This window comes from Staurois parvus, unplaced genomic scaffold (assembly GCF_062004578.1).
Source record: "Staurois parvus isolate SC_StPar_1 unplaced genomic scaffold, SC_StPar_1.0 ptg000012l, whole genome shotgun sequence".
NCBI lineage: Eukaryota > Metazoa > Chordata > Amphibia > Anura > Ranidae > Staurois > Staurois parvus.
The window spans coordinates 7,078,446-7,105,875 of record NW_028317808.1 but is presented as its reverse complement, the minus strand read 5'-3'; the positions used below and the strand labels follow the sequence as shown (position 1 = coordinate 7,105,875).

The window sequence follows — 27,430 nt, the reverse complement described above, 5'->3', positions numbered from 1 at the left end:
GCACAATCTTATGATACACATTTGTGTGTGCATGTATGTGTATATATAGGTGTGTATATATATATATATATATATATATATTTCCATATTTTTTTTTTTTTTTATTTATTTTATTTGTGTGTTTTTGTTTGTAATTTTGTTATGGTAATGCACTATTGTGAGTTTCTTTATTTTTGAGGTTTTTCACAAAAATTATTGAACACAATCAACGCTGCAAGAAACACATCTTTTTTAGCTCTACTATTTTGATTATCGAGACACTGGACTTTTATGTTTTGGTTTTGATCACTGAGACACTGGAATTTATGATTTTGTGGTAGTTCACGTATATAATTATATGGGGAAAGTTTTGCTTTGTATATATAGGTAGAGCATTTGTTAAAAGAGGGAAGATTCTTTTTTGGATTAATTTATTTGATTTCAAGCTTTCAGAGGTTGAAAGTTTTTTTCCAATTTGATATTAGTGTAGGTTTAGGGGTTTTTTTGATTTGATACCATATTCACATTGTATTTATATGTTTACTATGCACAGCTGCACCAGATTCTGAGTGCACCAGTTTTAGTAAATCTCCCCCTTTATGTTATACAACTATGTAGATAAAATATATCTGAAACGCTTTGCTTGCTGTTTCAGTATTTTTCATAGATGCAATGTTTAAATTAGTTATTACAGCATGATATTGTTTTGTTATGGAAAATAAATTACACTGTTTTGTGTACTTCAAAATGCCAGCAGAGATTATGCTAGTAAAATTTTAAAGTGTGCAGGACCTATGAAGTATATAGAGACAGATACAAATGCCCTTTCTGTTGTGCAGCTGCATCAGCCTATCCAAGGTGATAATGACAACCTGGTATGTTAGGCTATCCGCAGATGGTTTGCAGTTTGTTTTAATTAACACTGCATTGCTCTGCTGGGCATTCCTACCATATTTGGATGAATATTCTGTCTATAGCATTACCACAGTTGAGTATACTGGATTTACAGAAGACTGACTTCCTGCACAAATGTTTGGCTACAATTTATTGTATTTTTACATAATTTTTCTGATAGGACTTTGAAGGTGTAGACGATGGAATATTACTGCAAAATTTTTATAGCACAGCCATTGGTTTTTCAAAAACAAAAACAGTTGTATATTTTCTAAATGTATTATAATTTTATGCTACATGAGATCGCATTACATTTCCATTTTATATCCAAATATTGGTTAGCAGAAGTTCCCTTGTGGACTGCCAACAATACTTTTACTGTGGATAGGCAGCACAGCAGGTCATTGTCCTGGGACCTGATGATTGGCTTGTGCTGTAGCAAATGACAACACAACTGGGGAGGTGCGCGGTCACACCCCCTATGCGGAAATGCCAGATCATGTAAATGATCACTATTCACTATATCCAGTCTTCCACAGTACACAGAACATGGAATTGAGATTATTCTGGTAAATATAAACTGCTAAATACCTTTGTCCTATGAGGCTGCAAGACCTCTTTCCGGACAGTGCTGCTTGGCCCTGTGCTGATCATATGCGCCCTCTCAAAAAGAAACAAAAACTCTCTAGCAATACACACCAATCTGATCATGTACAGAGTGCCTCCTAGGGCTCTGTACTATACGCAGATGGATTGGGGGACTGTGGAAGAAGGGGAAGATCGGAGAAGACAGGATCAAACAGCCATTTTACAGTGCAGAGGATTAACCTTCTGGTTCCACAGTAACAAGCATGTGTTACTGCATATACAGACTGAGTTTACTGTTGTGGGTTCGGTAAAACTTTAAAGCTCAAATGCAAAAAGATCCCTTTGGTTTTGGACAGTTTTGATGAGGTTTAAGCTTTTGTGAACTTTTTATCTCTGTCTGTGCCCTAATTTAGAAACTTTTGGCCAGAGCTTGACTTTAACCTCCATTCTGCATGATGCACAATAATACTTTACTAGACAGTAAAATAATGGCTCAGTAGCTTGCACCTTACAAAGTAAGTTGGCAATGGCAGCTACCATATTTACATCATAATGGGTTCATTTTAAAATATATTCTTGAATTTATAATAACAATAAAGAAAATCAACTAGCCAGCAATGTTTAAAATAGAAATGTAGCTCTTGTTACAATATTCACTTTCCAGTGGTGCCCCCACTATAATCACTGTTTCAAGCCCCAAAATTGGTTTTGTTCTGGGAGGAATATTTCCCAGGGGTTTTCAAATCACTTTCTGCAAGTTCAGGGTTTCAAGGATCCCCAACCTGGGGGTAAGTTATAAAGCCACCCTTACCCTAGGTTCACACCTAAGAGTTTTTCGCAGCATTTTGCAGAAACACAGTACAGTTCATTTAACATGATTTTCTATGGGACATGTTCACATCTGTGCGTTTTCACCAGGTGTGTTTTTTTGGAAGGGTCAGGGAATTTTTTTAATGCAAAAAGTTGTGTTTTTGGTTCTATAGACTTCAATGGAAACGCTGCAGAAGGTTCTTCAACAAAGTATTAGTTTAAGGGTGAGCAGACTTGTGCAACCATATTACTTTAGTTTTTTTATTTTTACTTTTCTCCACCTAAAAGATTTCAGTTTGTTTTTCAATTAAGTTGTACAGTTTATAGGTAACATTAAAGGTGAAAAAAGTTCTGAAATGATTTATCTTTGTCTAATTTTTTTACATCACAAAAACCTGATGACTTAACAGGTGTGTGTGTGTGTGTGTATATATATATATATATATATATATTGAAAATAAATTTCGTAATACAAAGTGTATGTCGGTGCAGATTTTTAAACACAATTGCCGGCTTATTTTTTTCTTCACTAAAGCTCACAGAGCTGACACTTTCCCCAGAGTTAAAAGAAGCTTTGTTTCTTTTAAGAAACTAAAAGGAGACCTTGTTTCTTTTAATTTGGGGAAATAAACTAAAAAGAAACTTTCTCTTTTAGCTGGGGGAAAGTGACAGCTGAATCTCTGAGATATAGTGAAGAAAAAAAAAAGAGCGGTAATTACATTTAAAAACCGGCACCATAATATCAATGATGTCACATGGGGCGGGATCACTCTGGTTATGTCCTGGGGTGGCCCCGCCACTTACTTATTTAAGAATTGTCAAACCACGGGAGCAGGCAGACGGTGGGAGCCATCATCAGAAGTGGAGCCTTTTTTTTTAATTCTTTTTTTTCGAGGCGGCGGTGGTGGCTGGCTTTGGGATTGACATTAGATCTACTGCGGGGGACATTGTTTTAGTTTGTTAGTTTGTTAATAAAGGACTTGTCAAAGACCGTGTCCTGTCTTTTTTCACACTACAGTTTTTGTTTTTTGTGAATGAGTAGCGGGACCATGTACCCCATATTCATTCACATGGGGGGCCATGATCTGTTAAAGGGGGCTTCCAGATTCCAATAAGACCCCTGCACGCAGGCCCCCAGAACCACTGGATAAAAACAAACTCTCCTGCGCTCTAAGACCCAAAGGAGGTGGATGGATGGAACCGGAACTTGAGGGGGGGAGCCCCCTGCTCCAAAGCACCCCCCATGTTGAGGGCATTTGGCCTGGTATGGTTCAGGAGGGGGGGTGCTCGCTCGTCCCCCCCCCCCTTTCCTGACCTGCCGGGCTGTATGCTCAGATAAGAGTCTGGTATGGATTTTGGGGGACACCCCCATGGCATTTTTTTTTAATTTTGGCATGGGAGTTCCCTTCAAAATCCATACCAGACCCAAGGGCCTTGGTATGGATGGGAGGGGGAACCCCACGCCGTTTTTTATTTATTTTTTTAATTACCGGCAATTTTTTTACATACAGCTGTCAGTGGGGAACCCCACTGACAGCTGAAACAGTAACACATGGTTGTTACTACTAAAATATCACATGACTTGATAAAATAACTCATGCGGTATTTTAGTAGCGTTTACTTTTTTCTGACCTCAGGAATGGATTAATTGGTTTTCAATGCATTCTTATGGGGAATGGTGTTTCAGTTTACAAATTTTTCGCTATAAGAAAAGTCCCGCATTCATAAACCGAGGTATGCCTGTATACCAGGGGTGGCCAAACTTTTTTCAAAGAGGGCCAGATTGGATGAAATGAACATGGTGGAGGGCCGAACATTTTTCCGAACATTCTTTGAACCATTACAATTAAATGCAAATAAATTATTTTATGCCAAGTTAATTGCAAACGACATACTTTTCATTTCATAACATTAAGATCAATTGACAGCTGAGTTTTCACAATGTATTGAAAATAAATTTAAAAAAAACTTACCTGCACTAATGTGAAGGGTGAAAAAGGTAGCTGGAGCTGAAGTCTCTGCTCGGCAGCCGGGAGGGGAAGAGAAACACACTTCACGCTGGAAGCCCGGCCCTGACGTCACCGCCCTCTGTCGCTCCCAGCGCGGTGCAGTCACGCATGTGCACTGCTCTCAAGGAGAAGACTGTCTGCCACAGAAGGGAGGGCCGTGCGACAGCCGCATTTACACAGACCAGGGAGAACGCGCCGCAGTCAGGCATGCGCACTGCCCTCTGCTCTCAAGCAGAAGACTGTCTGCCATAGAAGGGAGGGCCACATTACACAGAGCAGGGAGGGCTGTTGGATGGCCGTATTAAACCGACCCCCGGGCCGTAAATGGCCCGCGGGCCGGACTTTGGACATGCCTGCTGTATACAGTATCTCACAGAAGTGAGTACACCCCTCACATTTTTGTAAATATTTTATATCTTTTCATGTGACAACACTGAAGAAATTACACTTTGCTACAATGTAAAGTAGTGAGTGTACAACTTGTATAACAGTGTAAATTTGCTGTCCCCTCAATATAACTCAACACACAGCCATTAATGTCTAAACCGCTGGCAACAAAAGTGAGTACACCCCTAAGTGAAAATGTCCAAAGTATTGGAGCCTGCTCACTGGCAGGAGAGGAGTGAGGAGTGTGGAGAGTTGGAGGAAGATGTGAGGCTGGAGGAAGAAGGCTGCCAGGAGGCCTAGTGGGATAGGGCCTGCTTGTGAGCCTGGAGCTGGAAAAGAAGGAAAACTTGGCGCTCACTGGTCCCCTAAGCAAGGACCCCCTATATGGGAGGGAAGGAGCAGCCCAGCTGGTAGCAGCAGCTGACCCACAAGCGGTACAGGAGAGAATCTGAGTGAGTACACCTTCACCCCCTGGACAGGTAGCGGAAGAAGCTCTCTGGTGGGAAACCAGATTAGCCCTCTACTAGTGGCTGTTCATCCATTTAAAGGGACAGGAACAGGATCCCCTGCTCAAGACAACATTCAGATCACTGGGTGAAGAGGAGAATTTCATCTACGGTCTGGGGTGGCACACCAAAGAGATGCTGGCTAGCTATCCAACAGAGACTGTGTTGCAGAAGAGAAGCTTGTGAATAGTTACAGGAAGTTTGTCTTCAGTTGTTGGTTCCCTTGGGCATCCTATACCCCCTTACCCTACCCCAGTTCTAAATCCCCTCAATAAACAACAAAACAAAAGGACTGACTCTGAATGCAAGCTTGTGTGGAAATGTAGATTTCCTGGCTGTGCAGGACTATACAAATCAACAGCAACCCCTAGGGGGGTAGTGTATATATATATATATATATATATATATATATATTCATTTATTTATTTAAATTGTTGCTACAGAGCTGTACTACTAAAAAAAATAAACCTATGAGATAAACCAGGTCAGACAGTGCTATGCTTGTAACTATGCATATAGAGTACGCAGGTCCTCTTCCAGAGCTGATTAGTTTTCTATATCAGAATTCCATCTGTTACATCTGGTATTATACTTGCCATAGATGTTTGATTTATTTGGCTGACTAACAAATGCTCTGATATTTGCAGCATAGTAATTTACTTGAATCAGAGGTTGCTTTATGTAGTATTGAAGACAAATTTAAATAATGCAAGATTTTATTTTTCAGACATTTTTTATTATCTATCATTTATTGGATCCTAGTTTAATTGGCTCAAAGCAAACTTGTCTATGTCCAGCATTAGCTTTAATACACTGCTATGATTTTAAAAATACATATGAAGAAACAATGTTCCTGTACATGCAGATCTGATGGATATAAAATTATTATTATTAGTGTTATCATTATTATTAATAATAATAATAATAATATTAATAATGTCATATACTTAAGACTTGCTAATGAATAATAAAGCCAGTGATTGCAGCAATGGGGCTCAGACAGATACTAGAGACAGATATGCATTTTCCCTTAGCTTGGTGAATGTGGTAAGTGCAAGGAATATAAAGAATACAGTATTTTTGCTGGCATGTGATTCCATGATGGAAGGTAGGATAGCTTTTCCTCATTCACCAAGCTAAGGGAAAATTTCCCTGTAAAGCGAACATTACTATAAAAAGTAAACATTTGCCTTTTGTAAATCAACACCTAAATGTTAAAGGCCACACACAAAATTCTATTTATCAACTTTTGATCATTATGCTCTAAAGGCTATATTTAACTCATTTGTGGGGTAGTGCCTATGGCAGCAGACACCACGCCTCAAATTTTACAAGTTGTCATAGTGTGTTTCTTTTTTAAAGCAAATTAACTAAAGGTGGAAGTATTCACAGATGTTGTTGAGAGGAGTCTGAAGACTCACTATAGTTTTATAAACATGAAACCATCTCTCCTTTGTTTTGGTTCCTGGTATGTATAGATTAAAGTACATGTGAATTTAAAACAGACAGCTTGCTTTCCCTAACAACACATTCCAGCTGTTCCTAGGAGCAAACAGGTGTTTCTAAACTCACATATGAGTAAAAAACAGTATAAAACATATAATTCAACTCTTATAAGTCTGTAAGTTATAAGGTGCAAGGTAAAGAGTGAACACTACAGAAAAGTCAATCGAGTAATGAAGCAGAATATTCGTGACTCCTGTGCTGGTGAAACTGAGTATAGATTACACTAACCAGATAGAAGAAGTGTTTGCTCATGGAGTATATAAGACCTACTCCTGGTACTCTGGATATGGAACGCTGGAATAGGTAGTAGTCATCTAAACTGCAGCCACCAGGTGTCACACATTAGGGATCCATAGAAGGCCTCCAGATATGCCAATTACAGCCACCAGGGGGGTCATCCCAAAAATCAGACGTCAGATAGGCAGGAGTCAGGCAAACCTTCAAGACGTAGGGGCTCCCATACAAAAAAGAGCCCCAGACAAAGCCTCTGATAGTGTAGTAGCCTTTAATAATGGTAATGCACATATGAAACAAGCACTTACAGAGTAATAAAAATGGCCGCCGTCCGTCCTCAACAAGCCATGCGGTATGGTAGACCAATGGGGTTATCCCTTACTGGTCTACAGAACACCTCCCCTTTTGTTATGGAGATGAGGGATGGGGAAATAATATTGTTGTCCAAAAAATGAGTGCTCAGTAAAACTGAAAACACTGCTTGGGATTTCAGTGCAACAGAGGTAATGCTGTTAGCCATTAAGAGGAAATTAAAAGCACACTGGATTTCTGACAAGATCAACAGGTATTTTTCTGTACTACAGTTTTTAAAGTGACATAACATGAGAAAGGGTGCATGTATTGCAGTAATGTACTGCATATGTGTTTTTTTTTTTTGTTTAATTTTGCCCAAACAGACACTGAAACTTCTAGGTGAAATAGATAACATGCTAGGAACACCAATAATTGCTATCAAAACCAAAGAAGTGCTGTGACCTTAGCTATCAGAAAGCTACAGCAGATACAAAAGAATCAAATAACTGGGAAACACAACCTTTAATATTTGAGTGTACACATTTGGACTTGCAGATAAAACAGCTTGCAGATGCCAGCTTTGATTTTTCATCGTCTGCTAGAAGAATGGCAGCTGTAAGCAAACTGTAATGCTATTCTCCTTTTTATACATAGCTTCAGATTTATTTATTAACACTATGTCCTACATAACTGAACAATGCCTTCTGAAGAATATAAGTATTTTATGAGAACAGCTAATGTGGAATGTGTGTATTACAGGTGTAATCCATGAGCAATTTGCCAACATTCTGCTACACTATTTGGCAAAAGTTTGTGAAAGTTTGATCAATCAAATGAATGATCAGAGTTGTTTCCAATGACAGGTACAGTATACTGTACAAAGATATTTAGGACACTTTTGAGCTTTCAGCCATGTGGCAACAGTAACCCCAGCCTAAATTCTGTTGAACACTTTTGGGATAAACTGGAAGCTGATTGTGAGCCAGGTCTTCTCTTCCAATATCATCTTGTGAGATTACAGGTGTTCTTGCTGAAATGGGGGGAAAAAAAAAACAGTAAACAGGCCACAGGTCTCTATCTTGTGGAAAGCATTATCGCAGGTTTGAAGGCCATGGGCCAACTGAGGGGATGGACTACATGGCCCATAATTTTGATATTGCATGTCCACTAAGCCCATATAAGTGTCATGGTCAAGTGTTCAATGTTTGGCTATATAGTGCATCTTATCCCTCATAAGTAGAGCAAGCACTGTTCATGGAATTTTTTAAATAAGCCATATGAATATTATAAAATATATATAAAACTAGTCTACGCTCAGTAAAAAACTTCAGGAAAGGCTGCTAACAAAAGGAATAATAAAAGTAATTCTTTAAAGAAATGTATATAAATATTTGTAGCACCAAAATAAATGTGATATATCCCATGAACAATAAAAATTACTCATATGATTAACATCTTATACTATATAAATAATATCGAAACAAAATAAATTAACAAAGTGATCCTTCACACTCCAACTTATGAGCAAATAAAAAGTGTGAACCAAGTGACAAATGACAGTTTCAATTTCTATACAAGGTCCACCAATATAAAGATCTTCTGTATATACAGTATATCCAGCAATAATTCTGACATCCAAGGTCAAGTGATACTTCCATTGTTTCACTAGTGCAAATCCCTTTCACTTTGAGGTAAGTAGTGCCCTTACTGTACTCAATACCCCACACAACACTGTGAGGAGTTATGACGTTAGCATCAAAGAAATTTGTATATCAAAAATAATTTTTTTACATGCAGCATAGGGTATAGGTACAATGAAGATTTCAGATTAATAAAAAATTCCGTCACAGCACAGCACTGTTAAATAATTCTCTGCAGCTTCCAGGAACAGAGTTGTATAAACCACTTTGACTTCAAGTTGTCTTCTATTCATCTATGCAAGCATGAATGCTACTTTTTTATTCACTTGCATATGATTGGGTATTTCAATGAATACATTTTATTCAAATATACTACATTCACCGAGCCTTTACTTTGCTAAGGCAAAGTTCCCTATTACTTTAGTAAATACTGTAACTCCCATGCATGCTTACTAAATCACGAATCTTCGGAAACATGAGGGTTTGGAAACATGAACTAGATTACAGGAAAGACCATGAAACTAGAACTTTAGTGACATGTTTTACTGAAGGCTTCAGGAACCTAACATAGCAAAATGGTGCCTTCAGCTGCACCAGACCTAATAAAAATGTTTAGCATCACTCATGAACCCATATTCACTCACAGTAAAAGAAACCAGAGACTACTATCACTCCCAAAATGTAATAGCAAACACTATTCTTAGTCAACCATTGACATCACTGATCCCAGGTCATAGTAACACAAACTTAAAAATACAGACACTTTTTTTTATACAGAGTACATTATTTTAGTATTGTTGGGGACATGTGGGGATGATTTCTCCAGAAAGTCTGTGTGGTTCTGGATGGAGCACAGTGAAGATCACTGTAACAGGGGCCAAGGTCAGTGTTAGCTTCCAATAATTAAATGAACTACACTCTGGAAGAGGCATGGGAGAGATTTACCAAAACTGGTGCGCTCGGAATCCCGTGCAGCTGTGAATGGTGGCCAATCAGCTTCTAACTTCAGCTTGCTCAATTAAGCCTTGACAATAAAACCTGGATGCTGATTGGTTTCTATGCAGAGCTGCACCAGATTTTGAATCATGTAGTTTTAGTAAATAACCACCATGGCCATCATTTTTTAAATACTATTTCTTTGCACAGTGCGTCAGTCTAACACTGGGGGTTCTTTCATGCAGGCATTGAAAAGAGGTGGTTGGGTGACATTTTTACTGCTTCACAACCGCCTATCAAATCCACTCAAAGTTGTTAAGCTGTGGTTGTAACACATCTAAAGCTATCACTTCTAAAAAAAACAAAAAACATATCTTATGTTTGAGGAGCATCTCTTGACATAACGTAAACTCATGTGCAACATGCCCAAAATGGTCATCAATGCTATAGGTGTGTGAATGCTCCTTAAAATCTGCATTAGATTACAAGGCTTGTGTGAACGAGCCATTAGAACATTCTTACTGTAGATATATCCTCTTCTAAGTGCTGCAGCTCCATCATTGTGCGATCAACAAACTGGGTTGAGTGTTTAACCAAAGTGTATTCCATAAATGCAGTAGAGTTGGGTGTTGCATGGCAAGGGTTTTTCAGTCATAAGACTGGCTGAACAGACTTACAAATCCTTTGAAAGGTATGTTCATATATACAGTATGAGGTTCAACTACAATTGATTTCTACCTACAATAGCTTCATGTAAAATAGTAATCACTAGTACTTTAAGAAACGCCTTCCTAGATTGTAAGCTCTAACGAGCAGAGCCGTCTGATTCTTTCTGTATTGAATTGTATTGTAGTTGTACTGTCTGCCCTCATGTTGTAAAGTGCTGCGCAAACTGTTTGCAATATCTAATCCTGTATAATAATAATGCAACAAACAACCACTTAAAGGACTTTTCTAATTAGTAAAGTTGCAAAGTTTTCTTACTATTAGTAAAGTAAATGTAATCCCTAACCAAATGACATTCAGCTTGTTAAAGCACTATATAGCATAAAACAGTTGTAATTTTTGTTTTTTTGTAAAATACTTATTTTCACCATTTTTTTATGCCTTGGTCTATCTTAGTGCTAATGAACTCCTGCAGCCTCTTTGAGGTCCCTTCCTGTCTACATGAATGCACTCCAGGGATGGCCACATGGGATTTTTTCATGGTAGGTTCTCTAATGTTAAAGATTTATTTGTTCAGGGATCCAGTGTTGTCCTCAACCAAGCTGATTCTTCAATCGGCTTCAGGTCCCTGGCGCCAGCATATTAAGTAAGGGAAACCAGCAGTGAAGCCTTGCTCCTTCACAGCTGGTTCGCGCTGTGCATGCGTGAGCCACGCAGTGCTTTGTAAATGGTCCTGCAGTCTTCTGGGACCTGTGATGTGTCCCAGAAGGCCGCAGGGGAAGAAAGGGGAGGGTGAACATCTGCTCAGATCACTACAGCAACCTGAGTAGAATTGGGAGCAGGTACCTGTCAAAACCAAGTTCTCGAAAAAAATTGGTAATAGTTAAACAGGAGTGGGGGACGAAGCAAACAAGCAGAACTTCCCCTTTTGCATGACATTCTGGTTTAACAACAGTGGGCCATGCCTACATAATAGAAAAGATAACATGGGAGAATAACTGGAAGGCATGGACAGCGTTGTCACCCTATTTTAAAAAAACACTGAAAATAACTTTTGAAATAGCACTAACATAGGAAAATGTATATGAGAATATGCATTTACATATACATTGAAATCTAAAATTGTAACTTTATAGAATCCAAATGTGGCTTCAGAAAGACCATTTTCTTTGAAGGGCACTTTCTAAATACAGTGTCCTCATGCCTTTGACAATTGACACATCCGAAATATTTGGAAGAAGAATTCAAAATATTATGAGCTGTGTGTGACCCTTGCTCATGATGCCTGTCATTAGTAGGGGTACAGAACAGATTCAGCATGGCTTCCTATGACTCACGATGAATTATAACCAGAGCAGAAACAGACACAAACAATGTAGGGTGTTTTGTTTAAAACATTTTTAACATGGAATTGAAAACATTCCATAAATGATAGTCTGTCACTAGCATTAACACATCAGTTTTATTTAAGTCTCACTGTAACATAGTTTTATTACCTATTGATTTGGCCAGTAGATCTGTTATTTTCAACTTCCTTCAAAGTAAATACAAGGTTAAATTTTTATTTTCATTCACTTTGGAAAAGTAGGGTTAGTAGAGTTAGACCCCTTGCCAAGTTTTTATTGCTGTTTGTATCCCTGTTGGGCAGATTCATCCCTCTATTTGTCCTGGTGACCATTGTCATCAGAACAGAAAGTACCGTATAAAGTACTAATTTTTAGAGTTGTCATGACAGCAAGAGGCAAAGGGAAATCTTCCAATGGGGAAAAACATCCCAATTATTACTTGTCTAAGATCAGAACTGCCCTCATTATATAAAGATTACCTGTTGTGTCTCCTAGATTGGAAGCAAAAGTTTCCCAAAGGCACACAAAGCTAAAAAAAAAAAAAAAAAAAACTAAAATGGGTTTCAACCTTTCCCTATTCTATCCAAAACTAAAAGAATAAAGAAAAGATTTGGCCACACACACATTTTACAGGGTGACAACACCATCCCTCCCGGATTTGCTTCCTGTGATGCTGCCACGGAAAATCACTGTCTCTTTTTGGGGAGCTGGCACAATTGTCAAATACAAATCAATGTTAAATCTAAAATTTTACAGTTTTCAGAAGAACAAGAAGTAAAGATAACTCGTCCAATGGTATTGCCTGTTCTGGGGACAACTGTGTAAGAAAGGAATTCTCCTCACTGTATGCAAGTTGGTGAAAGCTGTGGCTCTCCTCCAATGTACAGTATAAGTACACATTCAGAAGCTATTCAATAGGGTTGGGCTTCATGTTTGAGTTGAACATAAGTTGGCCTCGAACATGGGCAGTTCGTGTGTTCAGCAAACACATGAACAGTAAGGACGTTTGGCAGGCTGTTCGCCTGCTGTGCCCCACAATGCACTGCGCCCTGACAGTGCATTGTAATTGGCTAAAGCAATACACCTGACTACAGGTCAGGTGCAATGCTTTGGCCAATCACAGTGCATGATGATATCACAAGGGGGCAGGAGTGACCCCACCCCCTTGTGACATCATCACACTATTTAGGAACTGACATCCCAGTGCAGCTGTCAGATGACGGGAGCGTCTAGAGCTGAGCGTTGTAATGATTGTGAGCAATAGGTACATGGAAGTTGTAGGCGAAAGCCATCTTGTTAAGGTCTCAGCCATTGCTTTGGATGGGAAGGGCCCACACATTTTAAAAAGGAAAAAAAATAATTTCCGGGCAATGCCTGCGATTCTTTTACATCCAGCTGTCAGCAGGGAACCCCACTGACAGCTGAAACATCAAAGAATGTTTTCACTACTAAGATACCGCATGACCTAATAATATAACTCATGCAGTATTTTAGTAGCTGTGTGGTATCTTACTGCATACTTAGATGTCCATGTTCGAAGTTTGCGCTCAAACTTTCGGTAGGTTCAAATGTTCGACCATGAACTGAATGGGGGGGGGGTGTTCGGCCCATCACTGCTATCCAATGGTTATATCTCAAAGCTTTTAGAAGTATAGTGCAACTAATGTACTTTATATATGTGAGTGGTTTATTTTAGATTCTTCTGCCTTAACAGTAACGTTTCTTCTATATGGAAGATTTTTAATTTTTTTGGGGGGTGTATTCATTATTGTGAGCCAGGACAACTTTATTGGTCATGACATCTGAGGAGTCAGTACCAGCAATATATAAGATTGGTCCAATTAGACTAACTGGTGAATGAGAGTCTGCATGCGTTTATTGGGAATTACAAGCTATTGATGCACTTAATAAATGTGAGTGGTTTTCATTCAGATGTTCTGCCCTAATATCAACGTCATTACTGTAAGGGAGTTTTTTTTTTCTCGGTTCACAAATCCAAGTCTTGAAGCAGAGCTGATATATTACCTGCCACTTTTAAAAATACATCACTTGCAATGTATATGATTGGCTTGATTGAGTTGGATGATGTATAGGAGTCTTTATGAGTTTGACTAACAATATACGCTTCTTTGACCTTCCTTTGATCTAGAAGGCCATATTTGGGGAGTGTTTTTCCATGAGGTGATAAACCAGTGGTGATTGTTATTTCAAGAATCAAATCTCTACACCTCATCACATTTGGTCACTTAATGTTTATAAATAGACTTTTTTTGTTTATAGTGACCATTTTGGATGGCCACTCATAAGTGCTGCTCTTGTGATTGGATTGATGTCAGTTGATTTTTTGAAAAACTACTGTTTATTCATATTTACAGTGCCTTGAAAAAGTATTCATATCCCTTGAAATTTTCCACATTTTGTCAAGTTACAACCAAAAATGTAAATGTATTTTATTGGGATTTTATGTGATAGACCAACACAAAGTGGCACATAATTGTGAAGTGAAAGGAAAATGATAAATGGTTTTCACAATTTTTTACAAATAAATATCTGAAAAGTGTGGCGTGCATTTGTATTGAGCCCCTGAGTCCATACTTTTGTAGAACCACCTTTCTCTGCAATTACAGCTGCAAATCTTTTTGGGGATGTCTCTACCAGCTTTGCACATCTAGAGGGCGGCATTTTTGCTCATTCTTCTTTGCAAAATAGCTCAAGCTCTGTCAGATTGGATGGAGAGCGTCTGTGAACAGGAATTTTCAAGTCTTGCCACAGATTCTCGATTGGATTTAGGTCTGGACTTTGACTGGGCCATTTTAACACATGAATATACTTTGATCTAAACCATTCCACTGTAGCTCGGGCTGTATGTTTAGGGTTGTTGTCCTGCTGGAAGGTGAACCTCCATCCCATTCTCAAGTCTTTTGCAGACTCTTCAGTACCAAAAGGGGTAATCCTGAACTACACTCAAGATTACACTACAGCGTTGTTAAGGGATTCCCTTGATCACTTACCTTGTCCTGCGCTCCCCCAATGTCCCCCCTGCAGCACCCCCGGCCATCTGCTCCGGCCGATGCCGGCATCCGTCTTCCGGGTTCTGTTCCCTGCGAGCGTTGGGACGTACAGGACGTACGGGGGACGGAAACAGCGGGAAATTTAAAATTTTAAAAGTGACATTCACTCAATACACTAAAATCACATAGTATAACATTACTGTATCAAACCATTTCACATACATTTTGTCCCTAGTGCTTTGTCCTGTGTCCTGCCTGCAGTTTTACTGTTCTTTTTGCCTGGAAACTGAGAAAAGTGCATGGCGTCCAAAAAGCGTCTCTTTAGGTCAAAAGCTAGAGAACAGTGATAGAAAATTAGAACCACTTGCAGAATTGAGTGACAATGATTCATGGGGAAATTCGTCATCAGACACTGAAAACGATTTTGCGACTAAGCTCAGTGATGTGCGAACATGGCGTTCTATTTCAAATTTCAGTGTTTTTGGTTTGATTACATTATTGAATTAAATTTATTATTATTATATTATTATTTTTTATGATTATTTATTATATTATAATTTATGATTTCGTGTTTCTAATTTCATCATCCCCGGGATGTTTACTAGACTCTTGTACGGACAGAATTTAATTGAATTATTCCTAAGAATTACAGGCATACAATATAAAAACAACATATTTCCATGCAAAAAAATGTACCGCTTTGAGCACAGAAATATTGACATAATCAGACCGCTAGGGAGGTTAAGATTGCCCTCTATTTGACTCCATTCATCTTTCCATCAACTCTGACCAACTTCCCTGTCCCTACTTAGGAAAAGCATCCCCACAACATGATGCTGCCATCACCATGTTTCAGGGTGGGGATGGTGTGTTCAGGGTGATGTGCAATGTTAGTTTTCTGCCACACATAGCTTTTTGCTTTTAGGCCTAAATTTTGGTCTCATCTGACCAGAGCACCTTCTTCTACATGTTTGCTGTGTCCCACACATGGCTTCTCACAAACTGCAAACGGGACTTCCTATGGCTTTCTTTCAAGAATGATTTTCTTCTTGCCACACTTCCATATAGGCCAGATTTGTGGAGTGCACAACATAGTAATAGTTGTCCTGTGGACAGATTTCCCCACCTGAGCTGTGGATCTCTGCAGCTACTCCAGAGTTACCATGGTCCTCCTGGATGCTTCTCTGATTAATGCTGTCCTTGCCCAGCCTGTCAGTTTAGGTAGACGGCCATACTCTCTCCATTTTTGGATGATGGACTGAACAGTGCTCCGTGAGATGTTCCAAGCCTGGGATATTTTTTTATAACCTAACCTAGCTTTAAACTTATCCACAACGTAATCCCTGACCTGCCTAGTGTGTTCCTTGGCCTTCATGGTGCTGTTTGTTCACTAATGTTCTCTAACAAACCTCTGCGGGCTTCACAAAGCAGCTGTATTTATACTGAGATTAAATTACACACAGGTGGACTCTATTTAGTAATTAGGTGGCTTCTGAAGGCAATTGGTTCCACTATATTTTAGTTAGGGGTATCAGAGTAAAGGGGGCTGAATACAAATGCATGCCACGCTTTTCAGATATTTATTTTTAAACAATTTTGAAAACCATTTATCATTTTCCTTCTATTTCACAATTATATACCACTTTGTGTTGTCTATCACATAGAATCCCAATAAAATACATTTATATTTTTAGTTTTAACATGACAAAAGATGGAAAATTTCAAGCAGTATGAATACTTTTTCAAGGCACTGTACTTTTATGTTTGATTTTTTTTATGCAAATGGCACATTAGTGGGCACAGTGTTATCACAATTTAAACTTTTTATTGGTGTTTGTATCCCTGTTGGGAAGATTCACCCCTCTATTTGTAGAAGTAATAATTTGTAGAGTTGTCATGACAGACAGAGTTAAGGGGTAATGTTCCAATGGTGAAAAAGATTTTGCACTCTCCAGTTTTAGTAAATCAATCCTGCTGTCTTTTTGTCAAGCAATAAGCCATGGGAAATCCAACATTTTACAGTTGTCACCAGCACTGGACATGAAGATAAATCTTCCAATAGGAATGCCTGTTTTGGTGACGGCTACCTAAGAAGGGAATTCTCCTCACTTTACAGAAATTTCCATATACTTCCTATTGCATCTTTGGGACAAATAGTAAAGGGATATCTCACTAATGAGACATAGACAGCAGAAAATTAATGGAAAAGGGTTTTAGCCATACCCTGCTCAATCCAAAACTAAAATAAAAAGTGTTAGCTATACATACACTTTAAATCTTAAATTTTACAATATTGCTTACACTTTGGGGTTTATGCATAAAAAAAAGTTTTAGAGTTTGTATGAAAGGTCAGATCTGTTGCCTTTCGCAGGGCTAATGTAACATTCCCTAACATTTATTTCTAGGAGCAAATAGCTTTACGAACATTCCACCTGCGAAAGGTAACAACTGCAAACTGACATTTCACGCATATTACAAACATTACGAGTATTATTTGTGACTATTGCACAAATGCTGAGACATCCACACTGCAAATGTTTTTATAAGTAGACAGTATAGTTATTTCTCTGTACCTTTGATTTATTGAAAAAGTAGAAATGGAAGGATTAAGCAGACAGGATTTTTTCCTTACATTTGATTGAATATAAATAAAACGTCATTTTATAATCTAAACTACATAAGCATTCGCTATTTTAAGTGAAAATTATCATCTAATCCCTGCTGTTTTCAGATTGATTTACATTGTACTAGAGGAATTGGGTTTTTTTTACCTAACAAAGTTAATGCTAGTGAAAACGTGTGAAACTGTATTTCCCTTTGAATACTTATTCAAGTGTGAGTATAATAAAAAAAAACAGGATTTTTGCCTGTACATGATTGGGTATTCAAGATGAAACTGAGTTTACAATCTTAGGTGACTAACCTTTATTCTTTACATAAATCAACCTCATTGTTCTATCTGGAAAATGGTTAACCTTGGGAATCATTTGTACATCCTCCTTTGGGTCCCTTTGCCACCTATAAATACTCCATGTGTGTTGACATTCTTTAAAGTTTGCAAAAACAATCAAGTAATTAAATTTCAGCTGAGTTTATCACAAAATGTGTTAAAAATATAATAGGAGGAGATTTCTACATTTGAAAGAAAATGCTGTATTTGGATCAGTGAATTAAAAGGTCAATTTGAAACTGCAACTGTAAGCCGTATACAGATAAACATATATTGCCATAAATGCAGCTATTTTAGATGTTTCAGCCAAATCCTAATATGATCTTCAATATTTAAGATGGTTCAAAAAGCTGAAGGTTTGCAAAAATAATCAAGTAATTCAATTTCACAGCTGAGTTTATCACAAAATGTGTTAAAAATGTAATAGGAGATTTCTACATTTTAAAGAAAATATTTGGATTAGCGAATTATAAGGCCAATTTGAAACTGCAGCTTTAAGCCGTATACAGATAAACATATATTGCCATAAATGCAGCTATTGTAGATGTTTCAGCCAAATCTTAATATAGTCTTCAATATTTAAGATGGTTCTAAAGGCTGAAGGTTTTTTACCTTCAATGCATGAAGGTAAAAAAACTTTAGTGTGCAGCTTCCCCTTCAGCCCCCCCCCCCTTATACTCACCTGAGCCCTATTCTGATCCAGCAATATGCATGAGAGCAGAAGATCTCCCGGGTTTCTGCCTCCTAATTGGCTGAGACATAGCCATTGGCTACCACTGCTGTCACTCACAGCCAGTGCGGAGGGAGTGGGGGGCAGGACTGAGCCATGCTCTGTGTGTGCTGAGATGGCTTGGGAGCAAGCACGCGCAAGTGCCATCAGACTATGGGGCACTCAGCAGCAGTGGGGAACCCAAGAAGAAGACGGTCGGGGCTGCTACATGATAGCCTTTGATCCTTCAGCGCCATGCACTAAATGGTTAAATGCTGTCAGTTTTTAAAGGGTTAAATGCTGTCAGTTTTTTTATTGAAAAAGTAGAAATGGAAGGATTAAGCAAAGAGTATTTTTTCCTTACATTTGATTGGGGCGGGGGTGGGACTGAGCCACGCTCTGTGTGTGATGAGGCGGCTCGGGAGCGAGCACACACAAGTGCCCTCAGAGCAAGCAAATCAGCAGGGGGGAGGGTCCAGGAGCAAATGGCGGGGTACCTGAGAAGAGGACGAGCGGGTCTGCTATATGACAGCCTTTAATCCTACAGTGCGATCATGCATTAAAGGGTTAAACACTGTCAGCTTTTTATAGCACTGCAGCTGTAAGTAGAGGGTAGAAGCGCCAAATACACATTTATTGTCAAACATTAAAGGATGCTATTATTAATTGCTGGGGCTAGGATTTCTAGTTTTCCTTCTCTCTATTATTTGCGCATGAATCCTAATCTGATATGTATACAGTCCTAAAAAAAAAGATAAGTCAGAATGGTCCGATAATATGTGTGACAGAAATAAATAATTAAAAGTGTGCCCAGGGGCGGACTGACCAAGTGTGCCCGGGGTCAGTAGGGGGCTCCATGAGATGCCCCTGGAACCTTTTTCATAGGATTTTTTGAGTTTGGGCAAGGACACAGGGGCCCCATGATCCCCTATTGCCCGGGGGCCCCATGAGTTGTCAGTCCACCCCTGAGTGTTTCAATAGATGTGCAAAAAGCTGTCACAAACATACAGTATCTGACACTAGTGTGACCGTAGATCTCACGAACATAAAATACCAGAAATAATATATCCAAAGAGTGATACAAAATCAACTCCTTTATGATAAAGTGCTCCAAGAGTCCAATGTGCAAATAAAGTGATTTTCTATATTATAAACTGTTCTCCTGTGTTGCACACAGTGTGTTTGCTGGAAATTCATTCCTCCACCACGGACAACCCCCCTAAAAGAAAAAGACTCGCTGATTAGAAGTGACCCCTTATAGACAGTGACTTTCATAGTGCAGACATCTCTATTACTAAAACACTTAGAAATAACACTTACATGACACAAGTGTATCAGCCAGCACTACTGGAATCAATTGCTCTATAGCATTAGTGAGCTGTGCACCACACCAAGCTCTCCTTGTGCATCAAGCCAGTGTTGTGACATCATTTCATTGTAGACATCTCCATGCTCAAGACACCATGGTGTACGTAGGATTAAATAGACACATTAACCTTTAGAGGACCATGACATTCATGTCCATTACCATGTTTATCATAGTCTCCATACTTCATTAACCCTATGCAGCCTGGTAAAGATTGCTTCTATATTCCTACACAAACTTTCCACATTGACCCCATAATTACCACAATATAACCTTTATTCTAAATAACAGCAAATAAATATTAAGGAAATAAACATAATCTAGAAGCAATCTTTTATCAGACACACTATAATGCTAAATGTATTGGGACTCCTGCCTGTACACACACATGAACTTTAATGGCATCCCAGTCTTAGTCCGTAGGGTTCAATAATGAGTTGGCCCACCCTTTGCAGCTATAACAGCTTCAACTCTTCTGGGAAGGATGTCCACAAGGTATAGGATTGTGTCTATGTGAATGTTTGACTATTCTTCCAGAAGCGCATTTGTGAGGTCAGGCACTGATGTCGGACAAAAAGGTCTGGCTCACAGTCTCCACTTTAATTCATCGCAATGATTCTCTATCAGGTTGAGGTAAGGACTATAAAGTTCCTCCACTCCAAACTCGCTCATCCATGTCTTTATGAACCTTGCTTTGGGCACTGGTGCGCAATCATGTTGGAACAGGAAGGGGCCATCCCCAAACTGTTCCTACAATGTTGAGAGCATGAAATTGTCCAAAATGTCTTGGTATGCTGATGCCTTAAGAGTTCCCTTCACTGGAACTAAGGGGCCAAGCCCAACCCCTGAAAAACTACCCCACATCATAATCCCCCTCCACCAAACTTTACACTTGGCACAATGAAGTCAGGCAAATACCGTTCTCCTGGCAACTGCCAAACCCAGACACGTCCATTGGATTGCCAGACAGAGAAGCGTGATCAGTCACTCCAGAGAACATATCTCCACTGCTCTAGAGTCCTGTGGTGGCTTGCTTCACCGCACTGCATCCAACACTGTGCATTGCACTTGGTGATGTAAGGCTTTGATGCAGCTGTTCAGCCATGGAAACCCATTTCATGAAGCTCTCTACTCACTGTTGTGCTAATCTGAAGGCCACATGAAGTTTGGAGGTTTTTAGCTATTGACTCTGCAGACAGTTGTCTACTTCTGCGCACTGTACGCTTCAGCATGCGCTGACCCCGCTCTGTCATAATACATGGCCTAACACTTTGTGGCTTTTGTTCCCAGTAGCTTCCACTTTGTTATAATACCACTAACAGTTGACCGTGGAATATTTAGTAGCAAGGAAATTTCACAGATGGACTTATTGCACAGGTGGCAACCTATCACAGTCACTGAGCTCCTGAGAGAGACCCATTCTTTCACAAATGTTTGTAGAAGTCTGCATGCCTAAGTGCATGATTTTATACACCTTTGGCAATGGAGGTGATTGGAACACCTGAATCCAATGATTAGGAGGGGTGTCCCAATACCCCTCCAAATCAATATAGGGTTTGATTTACTAAAGGTGATTAGACTGTGCACTTTGTAAAGTGCAATTGCACTCTGTAAGTGCTGTTGCTCCAGAGCTTAATAAATGAGCAGAAACTCTGCTGACTTTCATCATTCAATCATGTGCAAGCAAAAATACAGTTTTTTTTATTTTCCTTGCATGTGATTGGGTATTCTTGGCAAAGAGAAGCTTTACCTCATTTACTAGGCTCTAAAGTAACTGCACTTGCAGAGTGCAATTGCACTTTGCAAAGTGTACAGTCTAATTGCCTTTAGTAAATCAACCCCAAAGTGTATTTAGTCACACTAGAGTGAGATATGTACGTGTTTGCAGTAGCTTTTTGCACATTTATTGGCATATTTTAATGATTTATGTCACACATAATATGGCACAATCCTGACTGACACATTTTCTATGTAATTTTTTAATGATATATATATATATATACACTGTATAGGTACACTCATACTGCTAGGGGTTAGCGTTGGTTAGATTAGGAGTGCAGACTATACTAGCATTTTCAATAAATACTAATCTACCTTCTCCATCCGGACTACTGTAATAATGCAAGCAGTACATTGCAAGAACTTAGCGGTCCATGCATATCAGGGACCACTTGACACATTGCATTACTAAGGCTGACCTTTGATATAGACAACTATTTAAAATAATGTAAGCTCCAAGGAGCAGGGCCCTCAAACCCCTCGTGTATTGAATCGTATTGTTACTGTACTGTCTCCCATTATAATGTTATAATGTACAGCGCTGAGGAAACTGTTGGCGCTATATAAATCCTGTATAATAATAATGTAAAAGTGCAGGTTAACAAAATGAATAATTTACATTCAGGAATGGCTTGTAAAATATAGCAAAGATAACCTGTCCAGATGACTTTTACCTGTCACAGCCGTGGCTCCTATCCATTGGAAGAGGCTTCCTGGAAACTGTGCATGATATGGCAGAAGTATGTTTTGCTTCAGACTAGCAATGTCTGTAGATCACCTTTCAGCACTAGATGGGATGAAGCTCTGCTAACTTCCTTCATCCAATCACATGCAAGCAAAAATGCTTTTTTTTCCAATATGCATGTGATTGGGTATTTTTTGAAAAGTGAAATTTCACTAATCTTTGAGGGGAAAAAACCTTGCTATGTGAACAGCCTATTTGCCTTTAGTAAATCAACCCCATTGAGTGAATAATTGAGAGACTCTGTACCTGTGCTAAAATCACACAGTTCATTCAATCACAAACTTACATTTTCACTACAACCAGTGGTCACCTTCAGTGTTCACTGGGAGTTTACTTCTTGAGGCCTATGCTAAGTAACTTCCTCTCTCTACTTCTCCTGTCACCAATAACATCCAAAGCAAACTTCCAAAGCAGGTTAGAATTTCATTAGTGACTATGCAGAAACTTAATTATATTTTTGACACCAAGATTTCTGTGTATGAGCGACATAAGGAATCTGCAGTGGGTGTGTTTGGGAATTCCTCTGCTGCATCCCCAGCAGGGGTTCTCACATCACCACATTACTGATAAAAGGGAATGACATGGACCTATGCATTGCAGCAGTATCTGTTGAAAACTAAAGTACTGAGCAGGTAGGCTGTGATTCCTAAATACATTTCAGGGTTTAGAGCAGAACATTAATATAAAATTGTGTCTTGCCATGTAAATCTCTTTCTTATAATTCTGCTTAAATTTAATTCCTCTGTTTTTGACATCCTACATATGGACAATTTTAACTGCCACCAGTGTACAGCACATGCACTCTGTACTAATTTTCAGCATCTGTCAGATTCAAGAATGAAGAATTCCTGAAGCCGTAATAATAATTTAAGCACTAAAATTACATCAATGGAAAGCTCTGGGATAGGTGTGCACCTTGCAAGCTGTTTCACCTCCTGTGATCCAGAAAGAAGACAGATTATAATATGGTGGCAGGATCTGCAAAACTGCATCCCTAATATTGTCACAGTGTCAGGGAAAAAACTTTGGGGCAGGACTGAGGACTACAATTAATTTATCCAGTGCTCCTCTATTACTAAATTAAATTTTGCTTCATATTTTTAATATTTCCAAAGAAATCAAAAGCATTTCCTCTTTGAAGTATGTATCGTTGGCTCTGTAGAGCACCAGGGGAGCAAGCCATCAACTACTTTACAACCTTTCCATGCCATGTTCAATGACTTGCAAATTTTGGTAGGCCTGAGACTTGGTGGCAAAGAGAAAATACAGATTTACAGGTGATCCCATACCTTACCTTGACCTGTATCCTTCACATTTGTAATGTACACAGTGACTAAAACGAGTCAGAACAACTATGAAGTGCTGTATTTCAGGGCTCAAGCAAATGTTTGCATATTTATTAACTGATGTTTCTATATAGCTGTGGGATAAAACAATTGCATTTTTTTAAACTTACAATGATAGGTGCATTTTACAAACAAAGCTCATCTTACATATAAATTGTTTAAAATAAGCATGTACTAAAACAATTAATAAGAATAAAATTCTATAAAAAAAAATCACATAGAATGCAACAACCAAACCCAGAAGATTTAATGAGGAAAATTTGCCAGTTTGTGACGTTACAAATCTGTCACTGAACACTTCTAGGTAACTTTTTTTTACAGTCGCATCAATCATATGGACAGAGGAAAATCTCTGATTTGTCAATAGGCTAATGAACAAAATACTACTTTCTGGCCATCATTTAATCAAAGGAATCTTTCTCTAGAGTTCAGTTTTTACAATCAGAAAATGGTAAACATAAATCAAAGATGCCATTGTTTATAAAAAAAGTAATGGGATAAAACAAAAGTACCCTTTTATATAACTTCGGAGGGACATTTACAAATAATTATGAAAATTCTCTATTTTAATTGATGTTATTCCTTAAAATAAGGTTGTTCATACGTAGGCAGAGTTCACCTTAATTTTAGCTATCTAGACTATCTACACCAATCACATCAAAATATTATACTCTCTATTGTGTGATTTGTATGTTATGACTTGATTGCATTACATTAATGCATCTCTTATGTGGAATGACCCAAGCAACCCTCTTCATTTGTTACCCCCCATCCTACCAATTACAACTAGAGTACTTTATTTCATCCCTAGTGCGTATTAGGCCATATATGGCCAAACTTCAAATTTGTATAATTACACAATACATACAATTCACAGACAAAGGACTGAAGCCTCCATTCTTCTTACAAATTTCCCATATACACATATGTAGCTTAGCTACCTATTACCTATACACATACACGTGTACAGTATGTACACACGATAAAACCATTTACAGATTTCTGGATATACAGTACAGTATATATATATATATATATTTATTTTTATTGATAACTTATTAATCGATTACAAAAAATTACAATGTTGTATATGAAACAGCGATCAATGAGATAGCTGTTATCATTACTAATTTTTTACAGGATAAGCGTGAAACATAAAGAAAAGAAACTAGTTCTAATCAATGTATAATGCTTGTAAAACAAAATAAAATCTATTTCAAAGTCATTATAATTTTAGTAAATATAAGATGTAATTTTTAACAATGTATATGTTAGGCATGTAAAGAAAAGAAAAATCAAAAGCGTGTCAAGCTTATTGAATTTCACTTTAAAATATACAATGGTTATATGTTTAAATTTGCACTCTCTTTCACAGCAGTTAAAATGCATAGCCATGACCAAGCGACAAAATGAAGCAGTTGAAACAAACCTTTGGTGAGTCTCTCCGCATAGCCAAAAGCAGCCACCGTGAAGATAGAGAGAAGTGGAATGTGTGGTAAATCTTTCATGATTAATTCACAAAAAAGCTGACTTCTTCAGGAAAAATTCCAAGCTTGTTTCATTTTAAGCCCTGGTTTGCTCAGGTCCTGCAAACTAATGACTGTTTGTGCAACAGGCCCTGCCGGATCTAAGTATATTCAGGAATTCTGTGACTTGGCTCGAGTGATGGACATGGCCAGCTGGTGTACATCTACTTAGGTCAATGCAAGTACGCAGGGCTCAGAAAACAAGAGGAAGCAAATCTGCCTAGAATCCTTTTTAGTGGAAAATAGAAATATACCAAACTGGCAGGCTAATGATAACAGGATTTACAGTCCTGATTATGACCGACCACCAGTAAGGTAATTTATTAATAAGCTCATCATAAATGTATTAAATTTGTATTATATTTAAGAAAATGTGTACTAGATTTTTATTATTATTATACAGTATTTATATAGCGCCAAAGGGTTTGCTCAGCGCTGTACAGTAGCACGGGGGACAGAACATGAGACAAGACGGTAACAATTCAATACACAAGGGGTTCGAGGGCCCTGCTCTTTCGAGTTTACAATCTAGGAGGGAGGGGATAGTGGTACAGGAGGAAGTGGCTGTGGAGGATGGAGTGGTGGGAGAAGTGGAGGAGATCAGATTGTTAGGTGAGGGTGGGGTAGGCTTCCCTGAAGAGATGGGTTTTTGGGGTGCGCCTGAAGGTGAGGAGGGTAGGTGGCAGTCTGATGGATTGGGGTAGGGAGTTCCAGAGGATGGGGGAAGTCCTGGAGAAGTCCTGCAATGTATCTACAACACAAAGCTAGTCTTTTTTTTATTTTATGCTAATGTTTATATTCTTAATTCGAGAGGGAACATTTTATGAGTGTATGGTGTTTTTGCACATATTTTGTTTTCTTATTTACCACATACAGGACTACAAGCACTTTGTTTAATCATTGTTGGTGTGGTAGTAAGTAGTGCCATCATCCCTAGACAACAACATGTGAAATAGGCCCTCTTTTTTGTGGGATTTTATGTTTCAATATTTTTATTGAGTTTTTCAAAGATAAACAGGGAAAAACAGGGAAAAGAGATATGGTTCAATCATACAATATTGCAATAGACAAAATATGGTTGATCATTTTTGTTGTGGTTCCGCCCCTTGGACAGATGAGGTGTTGGTCTTGTTTAGCAATATCATCAGAGGTATTCGTGTGCATTTGATGAACCTTGGTGAGGAGTTTGGGGAGTTAGGGGGGTTTTGGTGGAGAGGTGGGGGAGGAGGGATATAACTGGGTAATTGAGGAGATACCAGTCTTGGTGTGGGATGTGATTTCATCTCATGAAATGTCATCAGGGTTGTACATAACATTTTGGGATTTTGTGGGATTTTAAAGGCACATAAAGAAAAAAAGCAAAATTCCTATATATCAAAAAAATTTTTTACATTTTATTATTACAAAAACATTTTAAAATTCAATAATAAAAGGAGGTGGTTAAACATTTTACATCAATCATAAATTTCATTATATACAGTTTGAAAGTGGGGTTCAATCTGTGGAAGGGCACTTGACGTGTTTCAAGACACATACAGTCTCTTCTTCAGAAGTGCCTAAACATAAGATTAGATACCCTGTGTAGGATTATTGATAGAAAAAAATGCCACAATTTTTAAAATCTCCCATATTCTGCCAGACAGGATCACGTAGAAAAATGCTGCTCTAACTGCTCCCAAGAGCGGCCAAAAGAGGAGCGCCACTAAGGCCTGTCAGTGAAGGATCTCACATCTTATGTCAGTCTTTCGCCAAAGATGAAAAGGAGAAGTAAAGACCAGACCAAGGATTAGGTTACAGGACCTACATATGCTGGATTCAGGAAACTGAACAGGTGGACACGTTATTGCTGTATGCTGTTGTATATAGACTCCATTAAATATGGTTTAATGTCCAGTGTAGGGGAAGTGAAATGGGTTGTCTGGCGATGTTTAATTCTAGGCTTCAGAATTCAAGGCAATTTGCTTTTCTACTGTTTGAACATTCTGTTTTATTCAGAGCACACAGATGACATAAACAGAAGGGATAGCTCTTTTCTTTCCTTAATTTTTACAGCTGTTTATCAAGTATCAATTAGAGAGAGGCAGGCAGAAAGATTTCAATGGTTTGCAAACATACCTCCATGCTACAACATCGTCCAAAGAACTGAGCAATCACATGATCGCTGATTGCTCAGCTTCTAAGTCTACTTAAAGCAGAGAGTGGT

General features: G+C 38.5%; 1 protein-coding gene across 1 annotated transcript in view; it reads right to left on the bottom strand.

Moving 5' to 3' along the window:
• The window catches only part of MUSK (muscle associated receptor tyrosine kinase), a 214,889-nt gene extending 189,551 nt beyond the window's left edge, over positions 1-25,338 (bottom strand). Inside the window, exon 1 of the mRNA XM_089674715.1 lies at positions 25,131-25,338. Within this exon, the coding sequence (XP_089530841.1) occupies positions 25,131-25,209 (79 nt within the window). The 5' untranslated portion in view covers positions 25,210-25,338. The remainder of the gene's footprint in view (positions 1-25,130) is intronic.
• Between the last annotated feature and the right edge of the window lie 2,092 nt (positions 25,339-27,430).